This window comes from Drosophila bipectinata, chromosome 2R, assembly GCF_030179905.1.
Source record: "Drosophila bipectinata strain 14024-0381.07 chromosome 2R, DbipHiC1v2, whole genome shotgun sequence".
NCBI classification, from domain to species: Eukaryota; Metazoa; Arthropoda; class Insecta; order Diptera; family Drosophilidae; genus Drosophila; species Drosophila bipectinata.
The window spans coordinates 6,286,714-6,314,546 of NC_091737.1; the positions used below are offsets into that span (position 1 = coordinate 6,286,714).

General features: G+C 42.6%; 2 protein-coding genes and 1 long non-coding RNA gene across 5 annotated transcripts; 2 read left to right on the plus strand and 1 right to left on the minus strand.

Moving 5' to 3' along the window:
• On the minus strand, positions 1-1,095 carry LOC138926110 (uncharacterized). Its single transcript, XR_011442472.1, has 3 exons — positions 849-1,095; positions 449-653; positions 1-118 (listed from the first exon to the last, which is right to left on the minus strand). It is a non-coding gene; the product is annotated as an uncharacterized lncRNA (long non-coding RNA).
• bin3 (bicoid-interacting protein 3) lies at positions 376-27,462 on the plus strand. Of its 3 annotated transcripts, none has more exons than XM_017236831.3 (7): positions 376-517; positions 20,134-21,045; positions 22,904-24,224; positions 24,792-24,990; positions 25,047-26,146; positions 26,206-26,352; positions 26,418-27,462. In XM_017236831.3, the coding sequence occupies exons 2-7, from the start codon at positions 20,417-20,419 to the stop codon at positions 27,195-27,197; spliced, it is 4,176 nt and encodes a 1,391-aa protein (XP_017092320.2). In that variant the 5' UTR covers positions 376-517; positions 20,134-20,416; the 3' UTR covers positions 27,198-27,462. The 3 variants fall into 3 exon arrangements, with proteins under 3 accessions (XP_017092320.2, XP_017092321.2, XP_070134942.1); XM_017236832.3 differs by lacking the exon at positions 376-517 and adding an exon at positions 8,209-8,491; XM_070278841.1 differs by lacking the exon at positions 376-517 and adding an exon at positions 8,546-9,058.
• tomboy40 lies at positions 13,206-14,663 on the plus strand. Its single transcript, XM_017236837.3, has one exon. The coding sequence runs from the start codon at positions 13,416-13,418 to the stop codon at positions 14,427-14,429; it is 1,014 nt and encodes a 337-aa protein (XP_017092326.2). The 5' UTR covers positions 13,206-13,415; the 3' UTR covers positions 14,430-14,663.
• Positions 27,463-27,833: the final 371 nt, after the last annotated feature.

Consider the following 27,833-nt stretch of genomic DNA (forward strand, 5'->3'; position numbering starts at 1 on the left):
GTATAAAACTAATTAAATAAACATAATTTACCGGGGGCTAACAATGAAAAATTTAGCCAAAATATAATAGTTATATGTATACGATTCATACAATATCGTCGTCACTTACAACCAAAACCTGTTGAATAGAAATAGAAATATGTAACTACAGTAAATAACCAACATCATAAATATATTTTCTTCATTCATACCATCCTCTGTGTTTCCCTTAAATTAGGGAGGTGAAAAATTCATCGATAGTGGCCATAAGATAACGATATTGCTAAAAATTTGAAAAAGTCGATGTATCGATGCTTCCGCCTATGTTGCACCACCTCTAGATCATATTCGTTTGATACATTATCAACAACCCTCTTACGCGTCTCCGCAAATAGTTGCGCCGTTTGTGTCGTAAACCGTTCAAAACAACCGAAATCGCGGCTCGAGTGAGGGAAGAGAGAGTACTCACCTGTGTGAAACAACTGGAATTTGTAAATGAGCTACTTCTATTGACCCCAGCAAGCCGACTCACAAAGCGGTAAGTTTCCTTCTATCCAATTTGGCTAAAAACGTAGGGGCTACGAGCGCTCAGCTGTTTTGTGGTTTCTGTGTTTTCATCGCACCAACACACTCGCCCCCGCCAACAGGGCCCGAAAGGGACGGAGATAGTCATGCTAGATAATGCAAAAGTGAGAGTGATTTTAGCGCTTTTTTTTTTCTCTTGTGCATTCTCTCTGGCCCGCTGTCAATCTTCTAATTGGAAAGTTACACACACTACCAAGGGCGATACTCCCACCTCTTTTATTTTCTTTCAAGTTTAAATTCTGGGTTTCACGCGTCACTCGAGCAATCAGAACTTATTGACTCACCTCGTCACCCCACGCCCCCTGCACCAGGCCGACGCGACTTTTATCGCGTGCTTGTCAGATGTCCAAGTTAATTGCCAGGCTTCTATTTCATTCATTTTTATTTATTTGTTGCTTGTCAAAACTCTGTGAAATCGCCTTCCCATTAGCCATTCGTGGCATGTACCGCCAATAAAATAGCAGATCATTACGTAAAACAAACATTTAAAAGCACATTAAACTGGACGCGTTCGCAGTTCGATCTTATTGCGCTTTTCCCTCCTGCCCTCCGGTTGGCCTCCGCCTGGGGTTTGTTTGGATTTCTTGGGGGATTTAATCTGGCGCGAATAGGGAAAACTCCCTCGCTGCCCCTTTCGCCGACTGCGATTCTACGGCTGGTGGCACAGTGGGATTGGGGAAAAGAAAGAGCCGAGCCAAGCAAGTGCTTTCAGCGACTCGACGTCGTGGTTCTGCTGGTTATGACGTAATGACAATAATTACAAGGCGACTGGCTGGCAAATAGTGGAAGTGGTAATAGAATGGGGAAGGCCATGTGGTGGGAAAGTATGGATACGCGAGTTAAAAACTTTAAGGATGCAGGACAAAAGCGGTAATATGTGCGCACAGTGGTTCGAATATAACTTAAAAGGTGGAATAGCTAAATAAATTAAATAATTTATTTAATTAAAGATACTTTAACTTCGTTTTGAATTTTTATTTTACTTTTTTCTTATTTTTATTAAAGCCTTCAGGCGGAAGTTATTTAGGTGGGCTCTTCAGAGGCGCAAAGCATCAGGGATAAGGAATTCGTGTGTTTCAGGGAATAGTTATGGACATACATATTTGTATGTATGTATGTACATATGTACACAGGTATGTGGCACTTGCTAGTTTTGTGGATACTTTCGTAGATGTCTCAGCCGGTTTTTTAACCGGCTATCTATGTACCTAGACCCGTGCGTGGAGTGCAGAGAAAATTTGAAAAACGACTAAAAATTTAACGAGTCTGTTTATCGCAGTTGCTACTTTTCTGTATCTTTCTTTTCTGGATCTCTCTTTGGCAGGCCACTTCTCGAATTAATCATCAATATGCTGCTTTTAAAGAAGAATGTAATTATTATTTTGAACTTTAATGGTGACTTTTTATTTTAGAAACATTAGGAATATTAATAAACAACTGCTGCTTAATTCTTTTATTATTTAAAATTGAACACCGATTAGTAAAATCCACCTTACATTGGCAACTAGAAAGCAGTGATTTCAAGCGTTTCAACTGGATGTGGTTTGCTCCATTGCGTGGTGTTCACAGGTTGCCAATAGAATACATTTTAAACTATTCAATTCAGTTTTACTTTCTATACCCGAGTATACTAAAGTACGAAATCTGTAAGATTTTGAGCATACCCTTATATGTATGTATGTATAATACCGCCCACACTGATCAATTTGGTTTCCAATTTTTTCCACGCCAACGCCGGCACATAATCTACTTTTATAAGATAACTTCAATTAAAATAGGCCTGGTATAAAAAAATGTCGTGAAATGGGTTACTACAACAGTGTTTTTTAGTAACAACATGTTCTTTTAAGGTATGGATAGTCTATCTCAAAGTCTCATTAGGATTTATTTTGAAATAAGGAACATCATGCCGTTTAAAAGAAAGCTGTCCAAACTCGAGTTTATTGAATTTCCCTGGCAGTTGTTTACCTTGTTTTTATTCTTTCTGGCTATCGTTATTTCTAGGCTACTTTTTTTTGTGCGCACTCTTTGGGCACCTTTCCTTCCCTCCCCTGTCTCTGGCCGGGCTCCCCAAGCTTTGTTTACCTTTTTTGCCTTGTTCCGAGTTGATTTAATTCAAACATGCTGTTTTTAGGTAGTTTAAGCTGCTCCAGTTGCTTTGTTGGCTTGCCACGCTTCGCTTTGCGTTTTAGCCGGATTATTTTCTGGCTGCTTTTTGGCAAAAGGAACGCGCTTCAGTCTCACCTTCCACCCCGGTTATTGCCACCTGATAGGTCTTCTCATTAGAAGCAGTTTTTTCATAATTTGCTCTGACTTTGCTTGGTCGCCTCTTGCCCTTTGCCCTCATCGGTGCTTCTCTTAACCCCCCCAGGACCGTATAAAGTTTTTTTTTTTTAACAAATTACCCTTAAATTAACCTATGACTGAAATATATGATTAACTTATTATTGTCTCTTGAATGGTTTCTCTTAATGACGTATTTGAGAATAAGTGTTGTTATCGCCCAGATGTTTGCTAACTTTTATTTAATCTTTAACTTTGTGGACGCTTATCGGGCAGTGGTCTGTACATTGGCATTAGTTCCATTGGGATTCAAACTGCAATCGGTATAAACTATATTGAAATAAATCAAGAAGAAATATATCGCAAATTTTTGGAAAAATGTAACTCTAAATTTAAAATAGTGTTACAAAAATAGACTTCAACTAGAGGCCCGACTCTGCATTTACCAATAAACCCTAAATCAAAAGGGTCAACTAAGGCTGGTACATTTATCTATTCCCAATAAAATAGGTTTTTTAATAATTGATATGGATCTGGAACCAAAAAAACCTTATACTTTTTAAGCTTAACGTTTCACATGGGAATTGAATATGCATTTTTATAAAAAAGCCCTTCGGCCTCGAATAAACTTTTTATCATATGTTTGTATCTTAAACGTTATTATGATAAGTAAGTTTTTATGCTCTGTTATCGAATTATTTTTATATCCGGTCCTGGAGGAGCACAAAAGTATATTTTGGATCCATAAGAGGACGAAAAACTTTGTTCTGGCAATCCTATTCTTGGCTAGCTTTTGCCCAGACTCTGTTTCCTAATACCTTCGTTTCAAAAGGAAGAGATAAAAATAGGAGAAGTTGTCCCATTAAATAGGTATTCCTGTTACTCATATTATTTATTATTTATAATATGAGTGAATTAGAGATCAGTTAGTGCAAATATCAATCTAAACACTTTCCAAGGACAAACTTCAATCTGCAAAACTAAACTAAAAGTGTTAGTGAGAAAAAAGCACCAGGTTTCAACTAGGATCCTTTTCTATTTCATCTATCTCTCGGTCATAAACATGTCCTACACGTAAGCACGGCAAGGCGTGTTATTATGTCGCTCCTTACACATTGCAAAAAATGTTCCCTTGATTCATAAATACTTAAATACAGTTGCGAAAAAAATAATAGCACCACCTCAGCACATTTTGATTTGGGCGAAACAAATGTAGTTACTGTTGAAATTTATTACAATTTTAATTTTTTGTATATTGTTTAGTATTTTTTTAATAAAAAAACAATCTTAACTTATACTCAAATTCCTTTTTAGATATTCATTTTATTTTAATTATTTTTAATTGAAAAAAATAATAGCACCAGTTCCACTTTTCTTATTAAATCATTGAAGTTAACCTTTTTTAATTATAGAACTAAAAAAGCTAAAATTTTAAGCGGGAAGTACTGCAATATGAATAAACGTAATATTATACAAACGCATATAAAAATAGAAAACTAGTGAATATAGTCAAATTTTCCAAGAAAATAGTTAGTAAAGCCGTGAACTATTAAAACAACTTTTGAAATTTAAGTAATATTGATCTCAAAAAAGATCAATTTGAAGTCCGCTAAAAAGCTTTAAACGGAACAAAATACAAAATGATAGTTTAAGTTTAAACAGTTCGCTAATATCCAAAGCACGTTAATCTATTAGTCTTCGTCCCAGGAAATGTCCCCCCATCAAATGGGAGACACATTAACCAGAGCATATAGTTTTCCAAGTAATCTCAAAATGGCATGACTCGAAAATGGCGAAAAATGGTATGCTCAGGTGGGCCCAAAGTAGTTATATTTGATGGTATATTATATGAAGTTCAAATAACTTAGCTTACAACCAACCTTCATACAACACTCCCCTATCAGGGAGTAGGTCATCTATACATGGCCTAAAACCCACCATGGATTATCATAAATGCATAAATATTTATATAAATATAAATATTTTGAAGACATCTTTTTTCGATCAAAATATTCATATAACATTGTCAGGACCCTGTTGCCTCGTTGCGAAATAAATTTTTGTACATAAAGGACGCGCTACTATAAATTAGTTAATGCAGGGGGTCTTAGTTTTGGGTATTTATATTGTTGAATGATAAAGTTTTTTTTTTAAATTCGTAATTTCTCTGGTTCACAACCCGTTTTGGAAAAGTGTTGTTTTTGACGGTCATTTTGCGACCTTTCACTACTCTTTTATAAAGATTTACAATTTTTAAAATTTGTTCTGCGTATCACTAAAGTTAAAAATATGAGCCCGGTGACAAGTGCTTTTTTTTTGTTCGCCTAATTAAACTTTAATTTTTAAAAACCTAATTAAACATATTTCGTGACACAGTGAAACCAGAAAGAAGTTAGAGCTGGCGAACGCCCCCAGATCAAAGCGTCCTCATATTTTTATAACCGAGAACGCAGCTGATATTTATTATAGTAAACACTGGATTTTTCAAGATTTAAAAAGTTGGTTCTTTTTTTAAAGCTTAGTTTAAAGCTTTTTTTTTTAGTGTTAAATAGTATAGTTTTGACTCCCAAACAAAAAAAAATTACTTTACCCAAAAGGATAAAAGAAAACTCTAAAATGTTGCACAAGTCGGAAAATACATAGTATTTATAGTTGATATCTGTAAGCTTGCCAACGCTTTTTTGTGCGACTGTATCGCCTCTATGAACGACCCTCTGTCAGCATCTTGCGTTGCCACGCCCCTTCCCCTGGCCCCCTTTTGTTGCATAAACGCGAGTATCAATAAAGTTTGATTCCGTCCTGTGGGTGAGTGTGTGTTATTGTCTAGTTCGGGTGTGTGTAGGTACGACGTGCTAGTGTGCGGGCATTTGTTCTAGTCATAAATCAGGCAAAAGCTAAGCAGAAAAAAGATGAACGGAGCGAAATAAATTTATGTTTGGCCTCGTTTACTTCTTCACTTTTTCTGCCAATATCTCTGATATCCCCGCGCCCACCTCAGGCGCCCCTATTTCTTGTTTTTTTCCGACCACCTCCCAGGAATGACTGACGCTACATGAAGGGAAAGGAGGAAAAGCGGTAGATTCTGTTTAGCCTTAAGGATTCTATCATTTCACCTTTCTCTTTAATAGAAAGTACTCACACACAGTCCTTCGCCCCTCCACCCTCCAATATGCCATTCTGTATAATATTTCAAGCTGAAAAGTTTCGGCTTTTTATTACTTAATATTTTACTTGCCCCTGATGTCAATAATGGAAGAAATAAGGACTCTCCTTCTTCATTTGGTCGATTTACCTTGTGGTGCTTTTGACTTTTTATTAAATTTTCTAGGAAAAATTTAGAGAAATAAACAAATAAATAAATTCACCCGCTCTTTCTTACTTTGTACTTGAATAGTTAAGGCAGCAGTATGTTATGTTTCTCATTCATTGATGGGTCCACCCAAAAAAATCGGCAACCATTGCCTTGCTCTACGTTAGGATTTCTAACAACTTTTATTCCTTGGGTATTGAGAAGATACTTTCCAAATACGTAAAGCAATCAAACATTTTTTATTAAAATATAAAATCATTCTTTCTGCTGTTAAATTTCTGTCGTATGTAAATTTTGGTTTAAACTTCTTTAATTTCTTGCCAAAAATTAACCGCTTTCCTTATAGGTGAAAAATGTTCCCTCATTGGTGTTGGTTCATGATGGGTTTCATCCAATGTATATAAAATGTACTGTATGTAACAAGAAAAGTATCCGCTGTATTTCTCATAATTATTTTTTGCGGTAGTCATGTTAATATAATACCCTTTCCCACAAAACATAACCAACTCAAAACATACAGCTGCGGCAAAAAAAACTGGTAACTGACCAAAAAACTTGCCTCAATTCTAGTTTGCATCTTTTTTTATATATCGAATATATTCTATATTCATGTCATCTATACAATGTGTCGCATTTTAATGTAGTAACCTTTCTTGTCTATAGGTTTAAAAAAATAGACCTCCTTAAATAAAGTTTCAGGAAAATTTTTGCTTCCTAAAAGCGCTCTTAGAGCTTGTGATGAAAAAAATTTTTTTTTTATTCAGAGCACGGCTTTTTTTTGTCTGTGAGCCGTAATATCCGACATCGGTAAAAATTTCTTTACGTGGAGCCATTTTATGTGGATACCATTTTGTTCCGTATCTGTTTGGGTCTGTCTATTGAACTTATCGACTTAAAAATGGTCAGGAATTGTTCTCGAACCGTATGGTCGTTATGTCATTGTTACTATCATTATCACTCTTTTCCCCGGTGCAGTGTGTCTAATTTGTAAAGTCTAATTTGATCAAAAAATGATGAAAAAATTATGGGGAACCTTACAGCTCATGTACTCAAATTTAAATTTTAAAACAATAAACAGATTGCTTAACGTTTTTTTTTGTCAAGATTATTGCTGGTATAGATACAGACGACATGTTGCATTGATAGGAAAAACAAATAATGAGATGACAACGGTCATGCTGCATCGCCGCTTTTGGCACAGAAATCTCAATTTAAAACAATCAAACGCAATGAAAAGCGAAGAACTAACGAAAACCCAAAGACCGTAGGCGTCAATTATTTATCGAATATTTCGTACCGTACAGTTCTTTAACATTATGAAATAAATAATTAAATGGTTTATTATCCCTTTTATTTAGGCCAATCATTTTTTATGGAATTTTTTTAACTATAGTTATAAATTTATGCTGAAAGAGAATTCTCAAATTCGAATATGCCCGCTACCTTGCAAATTCCGTACAGAAAAACGAAAAACTGTAAACAAACGAAATATGGTCATACAGATGAGATACACACACACACGCTTGTATGTCGCCCAACAACAAATCAACTCGGTGATGGCGCAATACACACAATCCACAAAGTCCACAAAATCCAATGGAACAAAACCCAGAATGGATGACCGAAATTAACATTTTTATAAAATACCATGTTTATGGTATATAAACTGTTTGTTTACAAATTAAAATTAGAAAAAAAAAAAAAAAAAAAAAAAAAGGGAAAAATATCTTATAGTTACTGCGGTTCCGAACGCTAAAATTCGTCCCACAAATAGTTTAAAGAAAAATAAAAGAACATATTTTTTCACTCTTTATTTTTTTTGATAAATATCAATGATAGCAATATATAAATAAATATAAATACATACATATACAAGTAGCTATAAACAAGCTAAGCTGGTCGGGCGCAACGCCTTGGCAGTGAAACAAGAGAGAGCTAACAGACGTTAACAGTTAACAGAGAGCTATAACCGGTTCACCCCTATAGCTGTGCTCTTTTATCGCATTTATTACAGCTACATACGTAGGACCCATTCGGTCCGCATACGTCTGCTTCTTTTTCACCTCAAGGGGAAAAGGACCGCGTAGGGGGCCAAATAACTAAAATTAGCATGGGGCCATTGGAAAGCAGTGATAGGAAAGTCAAAGAGCCGCAGAGTCCAAGGCAAAAAGCACATAGTTTTGGTTTTAAAACACATTACCTTCTTTCTGAACCGGTAAACCGATTACTCAGCTGACTTTCCGAGTGGGACCGTTGGTATTGTGTCGGAACAATACCATGCTCGCGCTCTCTTTCTTCTCTCTTTTCCGGGCGCCGAGTGGACACAAATGCAAGGTATGGAATGGTAGGGTATCAAAAGAAATATTTGAGTCGGTGAGTTCGGACGTTTCCGCGGTCAAACGAAGCCCTTGAACGGAGGTGTAAATACAGTAAACAAATGATTTAATTTGTACTAAAATTAGAAAGTTTGAGTGTTGATGGAAAATCAGATCCCTCCCGTGCGCATTTTCCTCCCGTGCAAGCTGTCGAGTTTCTGTGCTCTTCGTGTGCCTGTGTGCGAGCTTAAATAGAGGCCAGCAGCAACAATTAAATGTATTTAGCGGGTGCTCCTCTTCTTCTGATTCGCTTTTGCAACCACTACGGCAATTGCAGCAACAACACATCGACATCGACAGCGACAGCGGCGACATTTGCAAACAGAGAGCGCACAGTGGGCCGAGAGCGGCTCGTAACGGTGCAAAGCGGTGTCTCTCCTTGCCCGTTCGTGACTGGTATGATTTGCGCCACTGTGCGATAAAAAAAATAACGAAACGAGCGCAACGGGCAACAACAAGCAAGAACAACTAAAATAAAAGGAAATCCTATAAATAACAGCAGAAATATTTATCAATGGCGGATAAGGTGCGGTAAAATAATTAAGGCGGTGAAATGAAAACATTTTAAACAGAAATTTGTGGGCCAGAACGACCTCCATTGGTGGATTGGTGAATTTTTGAAAAGTGCCCAGTTTTTCTAGTGCTCAGTGCCTACTGTCATCCTTCCCGTACTCCCCATTCCTATGGGCTTTTTCTCAATTTCATTTAAAATGTCTGGCTGCAATTAAATTTGCATAAATTAGACATTAAGCGCTTAATACGTGTGGATATATGAGTGTGTGGCGGTGCAACAATTTACAACTAATTTTGGAGAGTGACGAATGCCTTGGAAGCTCATTGGAACAGAGCGAAAAAATCACAACACTGCCATAATTAAACGAAACAAAAGGGGCATATCCGAGCTTATATCTATGTGTTACATCTGGCAGCTGTGCTCCCAACTGCTCTTTGGGGTTTAAGACTTCTGGCTTTCAGAACAACTCCATTTAATGACGACTCCAGGGTAATGGCTTTAAAGAATCCTAAAAATAAATAATATTTCTGGTGTTGAAATCTTCAAAATCTGCCAAGTTAGGTCAGCTCCCGAAGTAGAAGGCTTAGCATTAACAGACCAAGACGAGAAATGAGGCATCGCAAGAAAGAAAGATGGAAGGAGAGGCTGCAGAGACAGAAGGAAGCTTAGAGAAGATGGCAAAACTGGTTTAAAGCTCCGCTAGCTTTGAGCCTCCCCACACACACTCACACACGTAATACGTATGTGCAATGGAGGTACGCTGACGCTCACACACAGGGATGCTACGGCGTTTAAGTTCTATACTTTTACGCTTTTATTTTTATACTCGCCGGGCAGTCCGAAAATAATCGCATTATGATAAGAAAAAAGAGCACGAGCGTCTCTCCTCTCTCGTGCCTAGCCATACTTATGGATGTCGGTGTGTTTGTCGGTGTTTTCTATTTCTTTTTTTTTTTTTTGCACGAATAAAAGAGGTAACTGAAATGTATAAAAGGAAAATGTATCGACGGATTTTTACCCTCGAAACTAGTTAAAGACTGCTGACAAGATGAGCGACTATTTAATGGGACTTCCAGGTATATACCTTTTCTGCGAGGGTATTTCTAAGGCTACGCGATGTCAAGAGCCAAGTTGGTCAGCACACAATATTTATATTTGCTTTCAAAGTTTGTTGCTGTTGCGCAGCATTTTTTTTTGCTTTTGGCTGTCATCAAACAAATAAAACTGGTTTTCAAGTCAATTAAACAAACAAAAAATGTCTATATGTAGAGGAGCATGGGAAATGCAAAAATAGGCATGGATGAACATTGAAATCAAGAGTTATGTTTTAAAGAGGGGTTTCGGTAAACTATCAGCAAAAGGGTATCGCTCCTAAGTAGTTGTTATTATTAATTTAAGTGTTTATCTCTTTAATGCGTCAAGGCTTTTGGAGGTTTTTCGTATTTTTAACCGAAATTCGTGTGAATCAATCGCATTATTACGGTTAACCTTTGACATAATTGCATTATTTCGCCTGTGTTTTCTTTTAATTGGGACTTTATTGAAGCCTAAAATGATTAGAAGAAGCTTAAGGTGAGGACTCACTAGTTTGATCCATAAATGCAGTCTAAAATAAAGCTATCTGATGGATATTTCATCTTTGCAGAACATCAGAGCACCTATTAGAACACCTTATTAAAACGCTATGAGAACCATTTACTTTCCATAAAATGAATAATCTAGAATAGACTGAGATAGGTCGCTTTTCAACTGCCAGAGAATTTGGCACAGTCAGCGGCCCAGACGTTCTGTCCTCGTTCGTTTCGACTGGCTGTAGTTTCAGCCTGGCCCGAAGTCCTTTGGTCTTTTGTCTCTTTTGTGTGCCTCCTCCAATGTGCATTACTAGCGAGGTTGCTAGCAGCACAGCCATTGTTTATAGCAGCCCTACTCGTAGTATTGTGCAACAGAAAAAGTAGAGAGAGATGCCCATGCCCCTTCCGAAAAGGGAGCATTGAAGTCCTGGCAGTTTACGAGGAAAATGTTGACGCTCTATGCATTTTTAAAGTCTTCATTTTACGTGTCTATTAATTTAGCTTTAAAGCTAAAAGCCCAGAAAAATTGTTAGACTTGTAGATTCAACCGGATTGCAAATCACAACCATAAAATTCCACATTAAACAGCAATTCATAGGCAGCCGTTCAAGGATCGCAATAAGTAGGTAACTCGATTCCATTCCCATGAACAAGGGCGCCCTCATAAACGTGCAATTAACTGTACATGGGGGAAAACAATGAACGGTGGGTGGGTGGGTGGCGCAATACATTCATTCACCCATGGGATGAGGTCGAAACAAAATTGTCTGCCGTAGTTTGGATTTGCGCCATTTGCATTTTATGTGGCGCTCACAAATAAGACAACAAATTTGCTGGAAAACATATAGACATCTGGCGAAGGGAAATTTCCTAAACAATAAGAGGTGTAACCTAAAATAAGGCTACCAATTTTTGTTGAATATTTACTAAAAACATAAAAACTGGTCAGCTCTTGGACACAGTTATTCTTTTAATTCACGAATATTAAGCTTGTCATGGAGCTGTAGGCCTGTTTTCTTAGTTTTTCTTATAGTACTCCCCCCCAAACGTTAAAACTCGAACCAAAGTTGTCTTGTTATATTGTCAAGTCAATGAGCTTTTTCATAGCTGGGCTGGGCAGGGCGGGGGGCGGCGAAGTTAGTTTGCTGTGTTTGCGAGAAAATAAAGTTGGTTGACTTTTGCCTCCCCGATTCCGGCCAAAGTGTATTAAGTCTGTGGTATATGAGTGGGCCAAATGGAGATGTCCTGGGCGTCGCGCCCGTATGGTATACACACAGGCACTGCCTACTACTTGCTGTTCCAGCAACTTTAAGCGGATTTTGCCATAAGTAGCTGAAAGTTATGTTAACGTTTCTGCGAGTGGGTGGCTGCAGGGTGGTGCTTGGAAAACCTATCAAAGTTTCTGGGACGAACGTCTCCGACTGCAAAAAGGTCGGGTCCTTTTAATTAAGCAAAAAATTGAATGTTTTAACCTTCGGCCACTTGAAGCTAACGACGCCTTGAATAAAATTGCGTTTAAATTAGTTTTTTAAAGCAATTTTAGTAAACTTTTCATTACCCTTTACATGTATTGGCTTTTCCATTAAAGATTAGTTCCTTTTTAAATCGCCAGGAAGCGACGAGAAGGAAAGCCAGGCAGTCGGATGGCGTGCCGGTAATGAGTCGCTCGCCTCAACCCGCCACCCACGCACGTCAGCCGCCTTGCGAGAGGTTGGCTTCCCGGGACGTACAAGGGCGTGCATTTAATATGTTTCGGTAGCTACATAAATGAGTAAAATTAATACCCCACCTATGGTAAAGTAAAGGGGAAAACGCCAGGCAGGATAGAGGTATTTGTTTGTCTTAGGGGGTCTACCGATAACTTTTAACTGGAGGCACTCAGTTTTCTATATTCATGCTGAAGTATAGGTTGATACCCAATATCAACACCATTAAATATAGAGGTTTAAAAAGTATGATGTTAGCAAGTGTAACTGTCCATTTGAGCAATTATTATCTTTGTCGGGTAGTAATATTGGATTAAAAATTCCTTAAGATTTATTAAAAATATACACAGTTTGGGAAATTAAGTTTACCATAACTATAGGGTGTCTCGTGGACATGGTGTAGCCTGTTGTTACCAAAAAATGACAGATTGTGAGTGAAACAGTGTTGTCTAACAAGTGTTATTAACCTTAGACGGTGACTAGGGTTTCATTTCGCCAATGTTCTCTATAACTACTCTCCATAGGTTTGTGTGGTATAATTTTAAACTTTCAATTTGAAAGTATTTGGGTTTCTGCTTTTGCACAGATACCTTAAGAAAAGATTGGTATCGGTTGTTATCTGCTGCAATATTTTTATTAAAATGTATATTATAGATACATTTTATATCAAAGTCAAGTAAACTTGCTTAGCTCTACTTTCAACTATACAGTTTCCTCCTGGTATAACCTTACTATAAAAATTGAAAATGTATTTTTTTGAAACACATTAAAGGGTTAAAACTTATGTAATAATTCGTATGTAAAAAAAAACGTCCGCTTTAGAACACTGAATGTAAACGGACCAACACTAGAACAGTATGGCAAAGACTAGTCCTATTTTCTAAGACTAGCTTGCTCTGATTTTCAAATCAGTTCATAAAATCCCCCGACATATGACATTGTAGGTTCGGTTCTATTTTTTCAAATTTTCTAAAATTCCCTACACACTAAGCCGGGCAGCTACAAATTTCCGACTCTACTGTTTCGCAACCAGAACTTGCTGATTGCGTTTGAAGAGTTCCAGACCAGGAGTGCAGGCAAACCCACTCGAAAATGGGCAACGTGATGGCGACAACGGGAGGCGGTGACTCCTCGCAGGGGCGGGGAAAGGTGGCCGCCGGCCTGGCCTTGCCGGAGGCCCCACTTACCGCCGCTATGCCGTCCCAGCTGGTGCAGGCGCTGGAGTCCGAGGCGCGGAAGCTGGAGAACCCGGGGACCGTCGATGAGCTCCACAGCCGCTGCCGCGACATCCAGGCCAACACCTTCGAGGGCGCCAAGATCATGCTGAACAAGGGCCTCAGCAACCACTTCCAGGTGACCCACACCATCAACATGAACTCCTCGGTACCCAGTGGCTACCGCTTCGGAGCCACCTACGTGGGCACCAAGCAGTACGGGCCCCACGAGGCCTTCCCGGTGCTGCTGGGAGAGATCGACCCGATGGGCAACCTCAATGCAAACGTGATCCACCAGCTGACCTCGCGGCTGCGCTGCAAGTTCGCCTCCCAGTTCCAGGACTCCAAGCTGGTCGCCACCCAGCTGAGCGCCGACTACCGGGGCAGCGACTTCACCCTCTCGCTGACCATGGGCAACCCGGGCTTCCTTACCGGATCGGGGGTGATCGTGGGCCAGTACCTGCAGGCCATCACCCAGCGGCTGGCCCTGGGCACGGAGCTGGCCTACCAGTACGGCCCGAATGTGCCCGGACGCCAGGTGGCCGTGCTGTCGGGTGTGGGGCGCTACGCCTTCGGGGACTCTGTGTGGTCCTGCACCCTTGGGCCCGGCGGCTTCCACCTGAGCTACTACCAGAAGGCCAGCGATCAGCTGCAGATCGGTGTCGAGGTGGAGACCAACCTGCGCATGCAGGAGTCCACGGCCACGGTGGCCTACCAGGTGGACCTGCCCAAGGCGGACCTCGTCTTCCGCGGCAGTCTCGATTCCAACTGGCACATCTCCGGTGTCCTCGAGAAGCGCCTGCAGCCCCTCCCCTTCTCCCTGGCCATCAGCGGGCGGATGAATCATCAGAAGAACAGCTTCCGGCTGGGCTGTGGCCTGATGATTGGATGAATGCCCTTTGGAGAGTCTTTCCTCCACCAAAGCTCTTGTTTAGTTTAAGTTTTATTCCGAAAATTTAAATGTGTAGCCACATGTGGGGGAAGCGGAACAAGTTCCAGTGCGATTTTATCAAATTCACAATCGATATCGATGGATGATCGAGAAACGAACTAATTGCATTCATGTTTTTCTTTGTAATGTGTAGCACTGCCTCGAGTAATCGAATATATTTTCCCAAAATCCAAAGCAGTCTTATTCGCTAGGGGAGGAGAGACAGATATTCTTGTTTCATTAAATTGTGTAACTTTGCCTTGCTAATTGAAGTCTTAAGGGGTTATATACAGTTGTGATATATGAAAAAATCGATTTTTTTTTATTGCATATTCTTTAAGTACATTTTATTGGAAATACTCTCACAAAAATTCATAACCATCGGAGCATTAGAACTGAAGCTGTAGCTATTTAAAGCGCACTATCTGCATATAAAACTTGAACAACCTTGAAACTTTAAACGCGATTATCTCAGAATCTTTTTTTTGGGAAATTACCTTTGCGGTGGACACGATTACTAAAAAACTACTAATCCGATCAACACCAAATTTTGACCACTTATTTATTATGATATTAGCTAGTCCGTGAACGAGGGATTTTCAATTTTTTTGAAAACTCCTTTTTTAAAGCACAAAAAACGAAAATCTTATACGTTGAAAAAGTACATTTTTTGTTAAAAACGTCGCCATTTTTTTTTTAATCAAAATTGTTAAAAATTCCTCGTTCACGGACTAGACAATACAATGTACTAACTAAACTTTTTTGAATTTTGGATTTCGGATGAACCGTTTTCGAGAAATCTTGTCCACCGCAAGACACCATCGAAAAAAGACGATCCGGGGATTCGGCTATAACAGTTTTGTTATGTAATATTTTTTTATGAAAAAATTTAATTAAGTACCCAGAAACATGTACTAAACAACGTCGGTAAAACATTTTTCATAAATATTTTCTATGGTGTCAAAAAAAAATCGATAAAAATCCATATTTTTGCGCGGTACAACTGTATATAACCCCTTAAACGAGCTAAATCTGGACTGTTTTAAAGTTAAAATCTGCAGTAAAGTAATTGCATTTGTTTATAAAATAATCGATAAAACATTCTAAATGTTTTAGAAATATTTTTTTGTTTAAGTTGTAGGTTTTCATTTTTTATTTCAAACCATATTTTACTATCCGTTCATTTGAATAACTGATTTTTCGAGTATAGAACTATGATATAAAAATGATCTCAAATTACATTTTTTTTAGAAAAGAGCCAAAAAAGATAGAATTTTTATTGGTAATATGGTATATTTTATATTAAACAACCTCTTCCCAAAAAATCTTTCGAGACATTTTTCTGCTGTCTATAGAATAAGGCTTTTCTGTTTTTATAAAAATGTTTTTATTAATAAAAAACTTTTATGTTTATCATTTCATTATCTGAAAAATATGTAAAAGGATTTTCTTTGTTGAATTAGAACCATTAAAGTTCAATAAGCTATATTAAAAGAAATGGCGAAACACAATGCTCATAGGTAATAAACTGTGTTTGCCCAGAAAACGCCATTTGGGTATTCACTATTTTCCCGGAATAAGCTTCCCAAAATAAGGATATTCTGAGCGTATCAGCCAAAGGGTTAATTAAGTTCACCCCCATTTTTATTGAATGGTTAAAGGTCTTTGGAAAAACGGCAGTAGTTTCGTTTATTTTAGTTTTAAACTAAAGTGTCATTGCATAGAACTCCCAAAGAATTTGGCAGGACATACCTGGGTGGCTAAACTCCCCCACTTCCCGTTAAAACCTAGTTGGTTTCAGTGCGGAATGTGTATGGGAATGTTCATGGGAATTTTAATTAAATGGAATCAGCCCGGTAATTAGTTCGAGATTGCTCAGCTATGACTGTTGCCTTTGATTAGCACTTGAAGTAGTTGGCCCGCCTTCCTACAGATCTATTCAAGCTGAATGATTTGAATTAATTTACATTTTCCGTTAATGAAATAGTTCCAGAGGAGAAAGATATTTAGAGGCCTGAAAATAGACTTAATTAATTTTTGAAGAGTTAGTCATATAATATTTATACTTAATGATAATAAAAATACAATATTTCTATATTTTTATGGATTATTATATGAAGACGTCTATCTGTTGGGGTTTTTCTTTCGAAGCTAGTTTTTAATAGGAAATTAGACAACATGAATCTAAACATTTCTTCCTTCAGTGTAGAACTGTAAACTGAACTTCCAAACTAATTTCAAATATAAATGCTGTGGGTTCTGTAGGTTGACAGCAATAAAGTGCCCAACTGCCTAATTCCCTGATTGTCTCTGCCACAGTGTAGTCCTCCGGCAGATAGTTTTTCAGGCAACTTGAGAGTTAAGGGTATGCATTCTCCAGCCAGAACCTGAAACTGTCCGACTAGGTAGGTGGCTGTCCTGCTCGCTTTTATTAATTTGCCATTGTAATTTTATTCGCCGCCTGGCTGCCTCCTCCGCCCAGAATTGTGTATAAATCAGCGTCCAGTGGGTCGGTCATAATCAGTCAATGTACCGTGCAAAATTATTCAGTGCTGGCCTCTCCGTGCTCCCCCTGGCTGGCCGGGGCTTCTAAATATTCCTCTCGGCAGTGCATTTAATTTATTTTTATTGCTGTGACAAGCGACTCAGCGCTTTTCTTTATTCCCTTTCATTTTTTACATAATTGATGAGTGTTTTGAATAAAGCCAAGTCCGAAGATCTCGCCCTCCGGAAGTGCCCAAGATAACAATTATCAGCAATCGACCAAGCTAACGCTAGTTGTTGTCATTACTTTCCTCAAGTCACTTTGAACTTTTGAAGATCTTCAAGCATCGACTGCGTTTGTCGTGGCCCACGTCCAGGCCAGACAAGACCGGAGAAAACAAGTCGGAGTTGGAAGCACACCACCAACGAAGCAGAGAAAACTTTTGTAGTCAACCCGACCGAAAACAAGCGACAGAACTGACAAAGTGCAGTCGGAAAAACATAATAGTTTCGGAAAAGTTTCCTCCCACTGCAATTGGTCCCTCCCACTGCACTGCACTGCCCTCTGTCTTGTTATTACTTTTAGTTTTCCCCTAATTCGATTCCGTTATGAGGGAACGGTTGTGGGCCGATGTGCGAATTTGCGGAAAATGGAGGGCGCAGTGAACGGGAAAGGGTTGCATCACCGTCCACTTATTAATGCACCTGCTCCCACGGACAGGTGCCTTTGACAGTCGTGCAGATGAAGCGCCTGCTTCTGAGAATTATGCTGGCACCTCCGGGTGGCAAGCCCGGAATCGATATCCGATGTGCCCGGGCAGAGTGGATAAGCACTGAGTGGTGCTGACACGTTGACAGCCGAGCAGGAATGTAAGGGAAGCCGGATACAGCAGGGATGTCTCGAAAAATCCGACGCCTTGCCGGCATCCTGGAGGGCTGTGAGGGATATTAGTTTTTGTTTCTATTGGAGACAGGGTTGGGGTCTGCAAAGGCAAAAAGTAAACAAGATACTCGCCCGATTCTGTGTGAGTCTCCACTGGAACCTGGAGTGTTATCAACGCCGTGCCTAATGACGACACACATTACATATGCGGGAGGAGAATGGCATCTGCGCGCCTCCCAGTGCCCCTGCCTGGGGCGACAAATGTGGTACTATTTGTTTTCACTCTTGTTCCACCCACGCAGCTGTGCACGGAGAGAAAATACCCATATGTTTTCAAGAATTAACCGAGTTTTCTGAACTCGTATACACTCTAGCATTCATAGCCTTGGAAAAACAACAATATTTTAGTGCCTTTCGTTTTGTTTGTGAAGGGGGGAGTATGTTCTGTGGGGAGACTTGATCCCTCAAGACCCGACCTGCCATTCAAAACACCTGTGCCAGTGCCGCTTCTGACAAAATCTATGGCCAAGCCAAAATTAAGAACTTTCTTTCGCAAAACAAATCCTCGCAAATGAACTAATTTTATTTACACGCAAATTACATTTTCAAACAACTAAAACATTCGTGACAACAACTTTTCTCCATTAAAATGTTTACGGACTTGAGAAAATTGACAAATTCCGGCAAGGACGAGAAGCCACTCAGGACACAAAAAATAAATAAATTGAATAGAAAAGAGACCTCCCCACCAGTCCGCCTCACCTTCGAGACTCCTTCAATTGTTTCTCTTTGTCGCACAATGTCCCAGTTTTCCGACAATCCTCCCCAGGGACGGCGGGTCTTGGCTTCGGAGGGGCAACCTTTTGGCACGGCAACAACGCGCCGCATATTTAAATTTTAATTAAAATTTTCTACGGCCCGCCTGCCTGCCTGCTCCGGTCTTCTCGCGCTTCTGGAACGCCACGCGTTGTGTTCTCATTTCGCATTCGCGCGCCTAAAAATATGCAAATAAAAATTGCCTCCGTGCGCCCAAAGGAGGCAGATGCGGAGGCCGAACAGGCGGGCATTTCGTCCTCTATACTCCTCGATAGCGGTGGTGGCGGTTTCGTCGCGACCTTAGGGGCAGTGGGTCGCTGCTGGTCGGGTGGCGGGCATTCTTCGAGAAACGCGGTGATAGGTATCGTTTCGAATAACAAAGAACAACTAATCAAGGCACAAAAGGGGTGTCTGGCTATAGACACCCGGTACTAGAGGTCTAAGATCTGATTATTAAACTATATAATTCCTAACTCATGGACATTTTAAACGAATTCTAGTCAGTGCCCTAAATGGGGAAAAGTTCATACTTTGATTTGAAAGACATTCTAGTTATGGCGGAGCATGGTCTGCTTTTCCGATTGTCACCACAGCCCGGATCCGTTACAGCGACAACCTTTCTCGCTGAACCGAAAAAATCCGACAGCAGCCAACCCAACCCCCCAAGCAATTTCACTCCAAGCTTGTCAGATAATTGAAGTGCAGCTTGCGCTGGCTCTCGGTCTTCAGCAGCGACTACTCTTTTCTTCTCTCCAGACCTCTAGTATTTCCACAAGTCCTTTTCAACTGCAACTCTGGTTTGCAACTTGTTTCATGGATGCAGTATGAGGTTCTACACTCTTTTCGAACTGAAAAATGAAATGAAACTATCTGTATCTTACGAGGAAGAGTATTCTAAACTTCGGACCAGAGGAGAAGCGTTCTTTGTGGGTTGTTTTGCCCACGGAAATCTGTTTTCGACGGGCGGAATTTTGTGGTTAACTTTGTATGTCGGTGGCGACGGCTCTGTGCCTGTGCCTGGCCCAGTTGTTTTTTTGCAATTCACGAAACCGCCAAAACGAACGAGGTGGCTGGGGCGGGGAGTGGGTCTGGGAAGGAGAGCCTCGAGAGAAACCTCTCAATTCGAGCCACAATTTGCCATGTAAATATTAATGCCGAGCTAGACACGGAACCAGGGGCCCGGGCCGGGTCGGGGAGGAGTACAACTTGGTCTGTGCTCAATTTTTCAAAGCTCGTTTGTCGTTAGTTTGTTGGTTGGGTTTTCGGTTGGAGCTGGGGCCTGGGCTTGGGTTTGGGCTTCGGTTTGGGGCGCTTTGACTCGCCGAGTCTGAGTTCTCTGGTCCTTTTCGGGAAAAAGCAAATAATGAATGCAAAATGTTGCCAAGTGCTGAAAAATCACAAACAAGCTCCGAGAACCTTTTAAACTATATGCTGCGAATCTATTTTAATGAGCTCTTCCCTTCTCTCTTTTCTTCCCTACAGATTCCGACCAGAAAGTTAACAACATTGGCTGTCGTCCTTTGCCTCAAAATGGATAATTTAAACAACATATTCAACAGTGAAAGTGAAAACGGTTAAAGCTAAACAGGATATGAATTTTAAAATGAAATATTGACGATTTACTAAGCCAAAACTTTGCAAAAGTGAACTATTCTTGCGGGTGTTTCAAAGTGAAAAGTAAAGCAAAAGTTGACCAACAAAAATATCAAATTTGGGAAATACTGTAAACAAACAAGTACTTGATTCGCGTCGCCTCCTAGCAACCATGGATAAGCGGCTCAGCGACCGTCCCGGAGACTGTCGCGTCACCAGGTCCAGCGTGACCTCCGCCCTGCGCTTGGAGCGCAGTCCCAAGCAGCACGCCGAGCAGGAAACCCCTCCCAAGCCAGTGCTAGACACTGCTTCTGCCGCCACAGCAAAGTCCAAGTCCCCCACGCCGGTCACCGGAAAATCCCAGGCGGCGCAGCACCACCAGTTCCGCGCCCCGCAGCAGCAGCAGGGACCCAAGAACAGGAACAAGGCCTGGGGCAAGCGCCAGAACAAGGCCGCGGGCAAGCACAACACCGGCGGCACCAGCTCGCAGGCCCAACCGGCTGGGTCCACTGCCCAAGGCACGCCCCTGCTGCCCGCTTCGACGGCAGCCGCCCACAAGGCCGACCTCGAGAATATCCAGAACATCCAGAACAAGAACCAAACGGCGGCCGGCGGTGGCAACCACCATGGCAGCTCGGGATCGACCCACCACGGCGGCGGTGGCGGCGCCCATCATGGCGGAGCTGGTGGCGGCGGCGGAGGACATCATCACCACCACAATACACGGTTGGCACAGAACTCTGCGGCCGGTGGAGCTGGCGGAGGAGGTGCCATGCTCTACAAGAAGATGCTGTCCCACAGGTAACAATTTTAGTCCCTTAAATTCGGTAATATAAAAACATAAAGAAAGATACAATGTAATGAGTGGATGCAGTGTAATATTGTACACTGATACAGTTTACAGTGTAACAACTAATGTAATGAGTGGCATGTAGTACCGCGTATTTTCTACATTTTCTATACAAGTTTCTACAGCTATTCTTAATGGAAGTTATAATATATATATACATATGTATATATAATCTCTTACATCCTAATAAAAAAAATTAATTACAATAAAAAATCTAAAAAAAAGTCCCAAGCTTCTATCTTCAAAAATACGAAAGTTGATATTTCTACCAAATACCATTTCCGACCGTTCAGTTATATGGCAGCTATATAGATATAGTCGGCCGATCCTTTTGAAATTTGGCATGTCGTAATGGTTTGCCAAAAATAGCTCTCGTGTCAAATTTAAACTCTCTAACTCTAAAAACACCAAAGTTATACCATTTCCGATCAATCAGTTATATGGCAGCTATAGGATATAGTCGGCCGATCCGGACCGTTCCAACTTATATACTGCGTGCAAAGGAAAGAAGGGTGTGTGCAAAGTTTCAAGTCGATAGCTTCAAAACTGAGAGACTAGTTTGCGTAGAAACAGACAGACGGACAGACGGTCAGACGGACAGACGGACATGCTCATATCAACTCAGGAGGTGATCCTGATCAAGAATATATATACTTTATAGGGTTGGAGATGTCTCCTTTACTGCGTTGCACACTTTTGGACAAACTTATAATACCCTCTGCAAGGGTATAAACATAAAGAAAGATACAGTGGAGAAACTAAAGTAATGAGTGGCATGTAGTACAGGGTATTTTCTACATTTTAGTATAAAGTTATACGGTGTAGTATAAAGTTATAATAAATATATATTAATATAATATATATTATAGTTATAGTATAAATATATATTTATAAATTCTATATAATAGGGAAAAGGAATCGCTTCTTACCCCAGAAAACATTTGTTTTTTTAATCAGCGCCTCTAGAAGCACCGCATGAACTTTATTTTAAATAAAGCCTTTTCCGACACAAGAGTACTTCTTTTTTTATACTCTTGCCCTCTATACTCTGTTTTTGCTTTGACTTCCTTGCCGAGGGTATTAAAATTATAATGAAGATCAACATCACCTCCTGAGCCGATATAAGCAAATCCGTCTGCCTGTCCGAATAAATACGTTATTCTTGAGCCTATAGGAGTACCTTTGGCTGCGAAAAGGGCATCTATTTTTTTTACTCTTGACCCACCATTTTCGTTATATCCTTGCAGGAGGTGTAAAAGCAGTAAAGCATATAACTCTATATAACCCGACTCTATAAAATAGTATATCTGTAATAACATAACGAGCCAAAGTCCTATATTACACAACACACGAGCAGCGAATATACCGCGACTCTGCTGTAAAATTTCGCAGATAAGGGTCGATGTGTATTCTTGATTAGATCACATCCTGAGTCGATATTAGAATATTTATCTATTTTTCTTCCTTTTTGTTAAAAAAAACAGTGTCTCATAACTGAACAGTCGAATGTCAAATCTATGGTTATTTTAGTAATTTTTTGTTACATTAAAAGAAAGTGTAAAACTTGATGATCCAATAGATTCTGGGTTTATGTATAGTTCTTAGGACGATTGTGGAATGTTTTATTTGAAATTAAGCATAAAATCCAGTTCCATGCCAGACGTTGATAAGAGCCATTATCACCATTCAGACGGACACACTCTACCAAGAAGTCAATCATTTTACTGAACGAGTTCAAGATTTTATAATTTTAGTTTTACATTTCCGTGAGACCTTTACCCTTTACGAGTCCCCTTATCTTCTTTCCAGGAGTCACCACCACCACGTGCTCTGCGCGGGCAACAATGCGAACCACACATGCTGCTTGGTCACAGGATGCAACGGCAGCTCCGCCGGCGGAGTGGGCGTGTCCGGGGGCGGCGTAGCCGGAGGTGTGGGAACTGGCGGAGGTGCATCCTGCAAGGACGCCGTGAGCGCCAAGGACACCAGCTCGCTGAGCGGCAGCAGCAGTATCGCCGGCAGCGCCGCGGCGGCGGCGGCAGCCAACGCAGTGCACTACTGCTGCGGAAGGTCGAAGTTTTTCCTGCCGGAGAAACGGCTGCGCAAGGAGGTGATCGTGCCGCCCACCAAGTTCCTCCTGGGCGGCAACATCTCCGACCCGCTGAACCTCAACTCGCTGCAGCACGAGAACACGTCGAACGCCTCCAGCAGCAACAACACGCCGGCCACCACGCCCCGGCAGTCGCCCATCACCACGCCCCCCAAGGTGGAGGTGATCATCCCGCCCAACATCCACGACCCGCTGCACCTTCTGGACCCGGTCGACTCCATGGAGTACGAGAAGCAACTGACCTCGCCGATGAAGCGCGGCGGGGGGATGGCGAAGCTGCCCCAGCAGCTCCAGCTGCCGCTGCACCACCGACAGCACCACCACCGCGCTCGCAAGAACCGCAAGCGAAGGCGATTCGACTCCAACAACACCTCGCACGCGGGCGACGAGGCCGGAGTGGGCGGCGGTGGGGAGTACCCCGAGGAAACGCTGCCCGCCACAACGAGCACGTCCTCGCTGGCGGCGTCGCCGGTGGCTGCCCTTTCGCACGGCGGCAGCGGCGCTAGCGGCGGCAGTCTGCTCCTCAGCGAAGCCGCTGCTCCGGCTGCCGGCGAGACGGCGGAATCGGGCCGGCAGCAGGCGCATGTGCGCTCTCCGCAGGCAGCGACCACGACTACAGCAGAGATGCCAACGTCAACAACAACGCCGACGCCGGCAGAAGTGGTGAAGGATATGGACTCCGTTGAGACGGTCGAGAAGCCAGCTGCTACGTCGTCGCCGCAGCACCCGCAACATGTGGCTCCAGAGTCGAAGGACACGGGCTCCACAGCGGCAGAGCCGCCTACCGAGCTGCTGCTGAGCTACTCGACGCCGTCGGCGACGCTGGCAGTGGCATCGACGCTAGCCGAGCGCCGGGCGCAGGCAAGTCGTGATTTGCGCCTGGACTTGTCCAGCACGTGCTACGGAGTCGGCGGCACGGGGCTGAGCTTCGCCAGCAGCACCGTCGCCAGCGTCGGCAGCGCAGGAGGTGGGAACAGAAAGAGAAAAATCAGTGAGAGCAACAATTCGCAAAAGAGCAAGGTGAGTAATCCAGAGAGAGGCGGGAGTATTGGGGCTAGATGGGGAGTGGGGAGCACATGCCGTTTCCTTGTTGTGGTTATTGTTGTTGTGCAGGCAGCAAGTCAATTTCTGGTTTTGTTTTGATTGCTTTTGGCAGTTTTCCTTTTTCCGTTTTCCGATTTTAGTGTTTTCTGTTGCCAATTTGTTGTTGCACTTGGGCCGCCCGATTGGATTGAACTTGGGGCATGTCGTGCTCGCGGAAATTTCCGCCAAATGGACGACTCGTGGAAGCCACTTAAAAGTAATCCCAATAAGCGCTTAAATTTTACTTAAAATCAATTTTAAAATAATTTCATGCCCTTGCTGACAAGAAGACCATCAGGTGCCAACGCTTGTCACTTGATTCTTCAATCAAACGTTTTCCAAAGAAATTAGTGGCCTTATTTCGGGTTTCCCTTAGGGAGAAGGACATACCTGGATACTATATCGATAGGATATATCTATAGATAACAGTCTAAGCAACTGTATGGTCTCCAGAGACTGTACCAACTCTGAAAAGACTCAAATACTAATACAAGTTTCTCTTAGAAATTTCATCGCCACGATGCTATGGACAAAATCGTCAGCCCAGTGGTTCCGCAACCAGGAGCTTGGAAACGGCCGCCGCGGATCCTGCAACCGAGTGGAGCCAGGAAGCCCAACACACGGCGCTCAACCTCGTTCAGCGAGACGGAGCTCCTCAGCCCCGTGGAGGAACTACCGCCCAAGCCGTTGCCTCTCATCGAAGGTGAGTGATTCCTCCTCGAGTTACACACATTTTTATAGCAGATCGGTTTCTTTCAGTTGAAATACCCCGTGATGATACGCCAGACTTGCCGGAGCAAAGTGTGGGAAGTCCCATGAGCACAACCTCGGCTGCCACCTCGCACACGGCCGGCGAACAGGATTCGCTGGCCGGGGCGGAGACTACCACGGCGGCCGATGTCTCAGCGGGAGAATCTGCCCAAAAGCCTGCGGCCAGCAGCAGCTTGATGCTGAAGCCAGTTCTGATTCCCCCACTCAACCATCTGCCCAAGTTCCGAGCCGATGGCCTGAAGTACCGATATGGCAACTTTGACCGCTACGTAGACTTCCGTCAGATGAACGAGTTCCGGGATGTCAGGCTGCAGGTCTTCCAGAGGCACGTGGAGCTGTTCCAGAACAAGGACATCCTGGATATTGGCTGCAACGTCGGGCACATGACCATTACGGTGGCAAGACACCTGGCGCCGAAAACGATAATGGGAATAGACATCGATCGGGAGCTGGTAGCGCGGGCCAGACGGAATCTCTCGATCTTTGTGCGAATTCCCATAGAAGAGAAACCACCTGAGGTGAAGGTGGAAGCATCAACGCAAGAAAAGCCAGATGAAGGCGCCGCGTCGAAAGCAGCCCACAAGAAAACCCGACGCGGAAAGAAGCGACGAACAGCACAGCAGCCCCTCCACCCACATCCACATCCGCATCATCCCCATCACCATCATCACAGCCATCACCACCACCAGCAGCATGTGGAGCAGTTGCAGCAGCAGGAGAGGCTGGACGCCCTGCTTGTCAAGCCACACGAATTTTTCCCGATCTCCTTCCCACTGACCTACGGTGGGATTCCGCACTTGCCTTCCTCGGGAAAGTCGCCCAACACAGCCAGCAAGAATCAGTTCCCGGCGAATGTCTTCTTCAGACACACCAACTATGTGCTCAAGGACGAGTCATTGATGGCCAATGACTCGCAACAGTATGATCTCATTCTGTGTCTGTCGGTGACCAAGTGGATTCACCTCAATTTCGGAGATGCTGGCTTGAAGACGGCTTTCAAGCGAATGTTTAATCAGCTGCGTCCCGGGGGAAAGCTGATACTGGAGGCACAGAACTGGGCCAGTTATAAGAAAAAGAAGAACCTCACGGTGAGTGACAGTCATCACCTAATCCCATTCGTAATTTAAACATTTTTCACCTTCCACAGCCCGAGATCTACAACAACTACAAGCAGATCGAGTTCTTTCCCAACAAGTTCCACGAGTACTTGTTGAGCTCGGAGGTGGGATTCAGCCACAGCTACACGCTCGGGGTGCCCAGGCACATGAACAAGGGCTTCTGCCGTCCCATCCAGGTAAGCGAAAATTTTAATATTTCCTCCACATGGCGTGCTCATCCGTTTCTATTTTTCCGACATAGCTCTACGCCAAAGGGGACTATACGCCAAACCACGTGCGATGGAGCGATGCCTACTATCCGCAGACTCCATATGAGGCGTACCGCGGAATCTACGCCACCCATCCCGCCAACCGGATGGGCGGCGGCGGTAGCAGCGTCGGGGGCAGCCACAGCGGACATGCCCAGCTGCTGCATATGAGCAGCTCCAGCCGGTCACAGAACTACGACACACCCCACTACGCCGGCAGCGCATCGGGATCGGCCAGCTGCCGCCAAACACCAATGTACCAGCCCACCTACAACCCGCTGGAGACGGACTCGTACCAGCCCAGCTACGACATGGAGTATCTAAACCACATGTATGTCTTTGCTTCGCCGCTCTACCAGACTGTGTGGTCGCCGCCGGCCTCCCTGCGAAAGAGCAGTTCACACACTCCGGTTTTCGGAAGTGTTCGGGACGCGGAGCTGGACGGCGATGGTAGCATCGGGGGCGGAGGCAGTGGTGGGGGCAGCTACCACCGGCATGTTTACCCGCCCAACGACGACACCTGCTCGCCGAACGCGAATGCGTGCAACGCTTTCAACTCGATTCGCGACGCGGACACCGACGATTCCAACCAGCTCCCAGGAGGCAGCAAGCGGCACGTGTACGCCACCAACTGCGGGGAGAGCTCGTCGTCGCCGCAAGTGAACCACCACGAGGCCGCCGGCGAGTTTGTGGACGCTCTGATGGACGACGAGCAGAAGTCCTCGACTGGCGGTGGGTCGGGCGGTGCCTACTGTGATCTACCAGATGCCTAGAAGGAACGTGCGGTAGAGATTAAAACAAAAAATGTGTCAAAATGAAGAACAGAAAAAGAAAACTGAAAAATCCATAAAAAAAAGGAAAAACTTAGAAAGATGCAAGGTTTGCGAATAGAAAAAAAATGAAATGTAACTGTAAACGAGGCGCTTATGATTTTCTATAGTATAATGTGCGTATATATTTTTATATATTGTAGTTTAATGGAATAATCATATATACAAGTATATAGTAGAGATAAATATATATGCAATATGAACAGAAGTACGTGTATTGTAACCTTTACATATGTAGCCTAGGCTAAGCCCTTTTGCTAGAACGCTTTGTGGCGAGTGTTTGATTTGTCACTGTCGGCAGTTAATCGTAACCCTAGTTTAACACCCACTGTAAGCAATACATGCCACACACCACACGAACACACACGGTACACACACGCACACCCACCAACACACAACTCACTCATGCAACAAGAGCGGTAGCTTTAATGAATTAATTAAATAGTGCTATAGAAATATTTAGGAGACATGAACGGATTCCCATGGAAATTCAAATATTTTTGATTAACCTTTTGGCAAGCGAATAAGATTAAAAATAAGCACTGCGAGCGAGTGTGAGAACAAAATTAAATCAAGTTT

Excerpts from the sequence above, each read along its gene's own strand:
- tomboy40 (XM_017236837.3), top strand. The coding sequence starts at position 13,416 with ATGGGCAACGTGATGGCGACAACGGGAGGCGGTGACTCCTCGCAGGGG.
- bin3 (XM_017236831.3), top strand. The coding sequence starts at position 20,417 with ATGGATAAGCGGCTCAGCGACCGTCCCGGAGACTGTCGCGTCACCAGG. Across the intron at positions 24,225-24,791 it reads ACAATTCGCAAAAGAGCAAG|AAATTTCATCGCCACGATGC; the intron begins GTGAGTAATCCA and ends AGTTTCTCTTAG. Across the intron at positions 26,353-26,417 it reads GCTTCTGCCGTCCCATCCAG|CTCTACGCCAAAGGGGACTA; the intron begins GTAAGCGAAAAT and ends TTTCCGACATAG.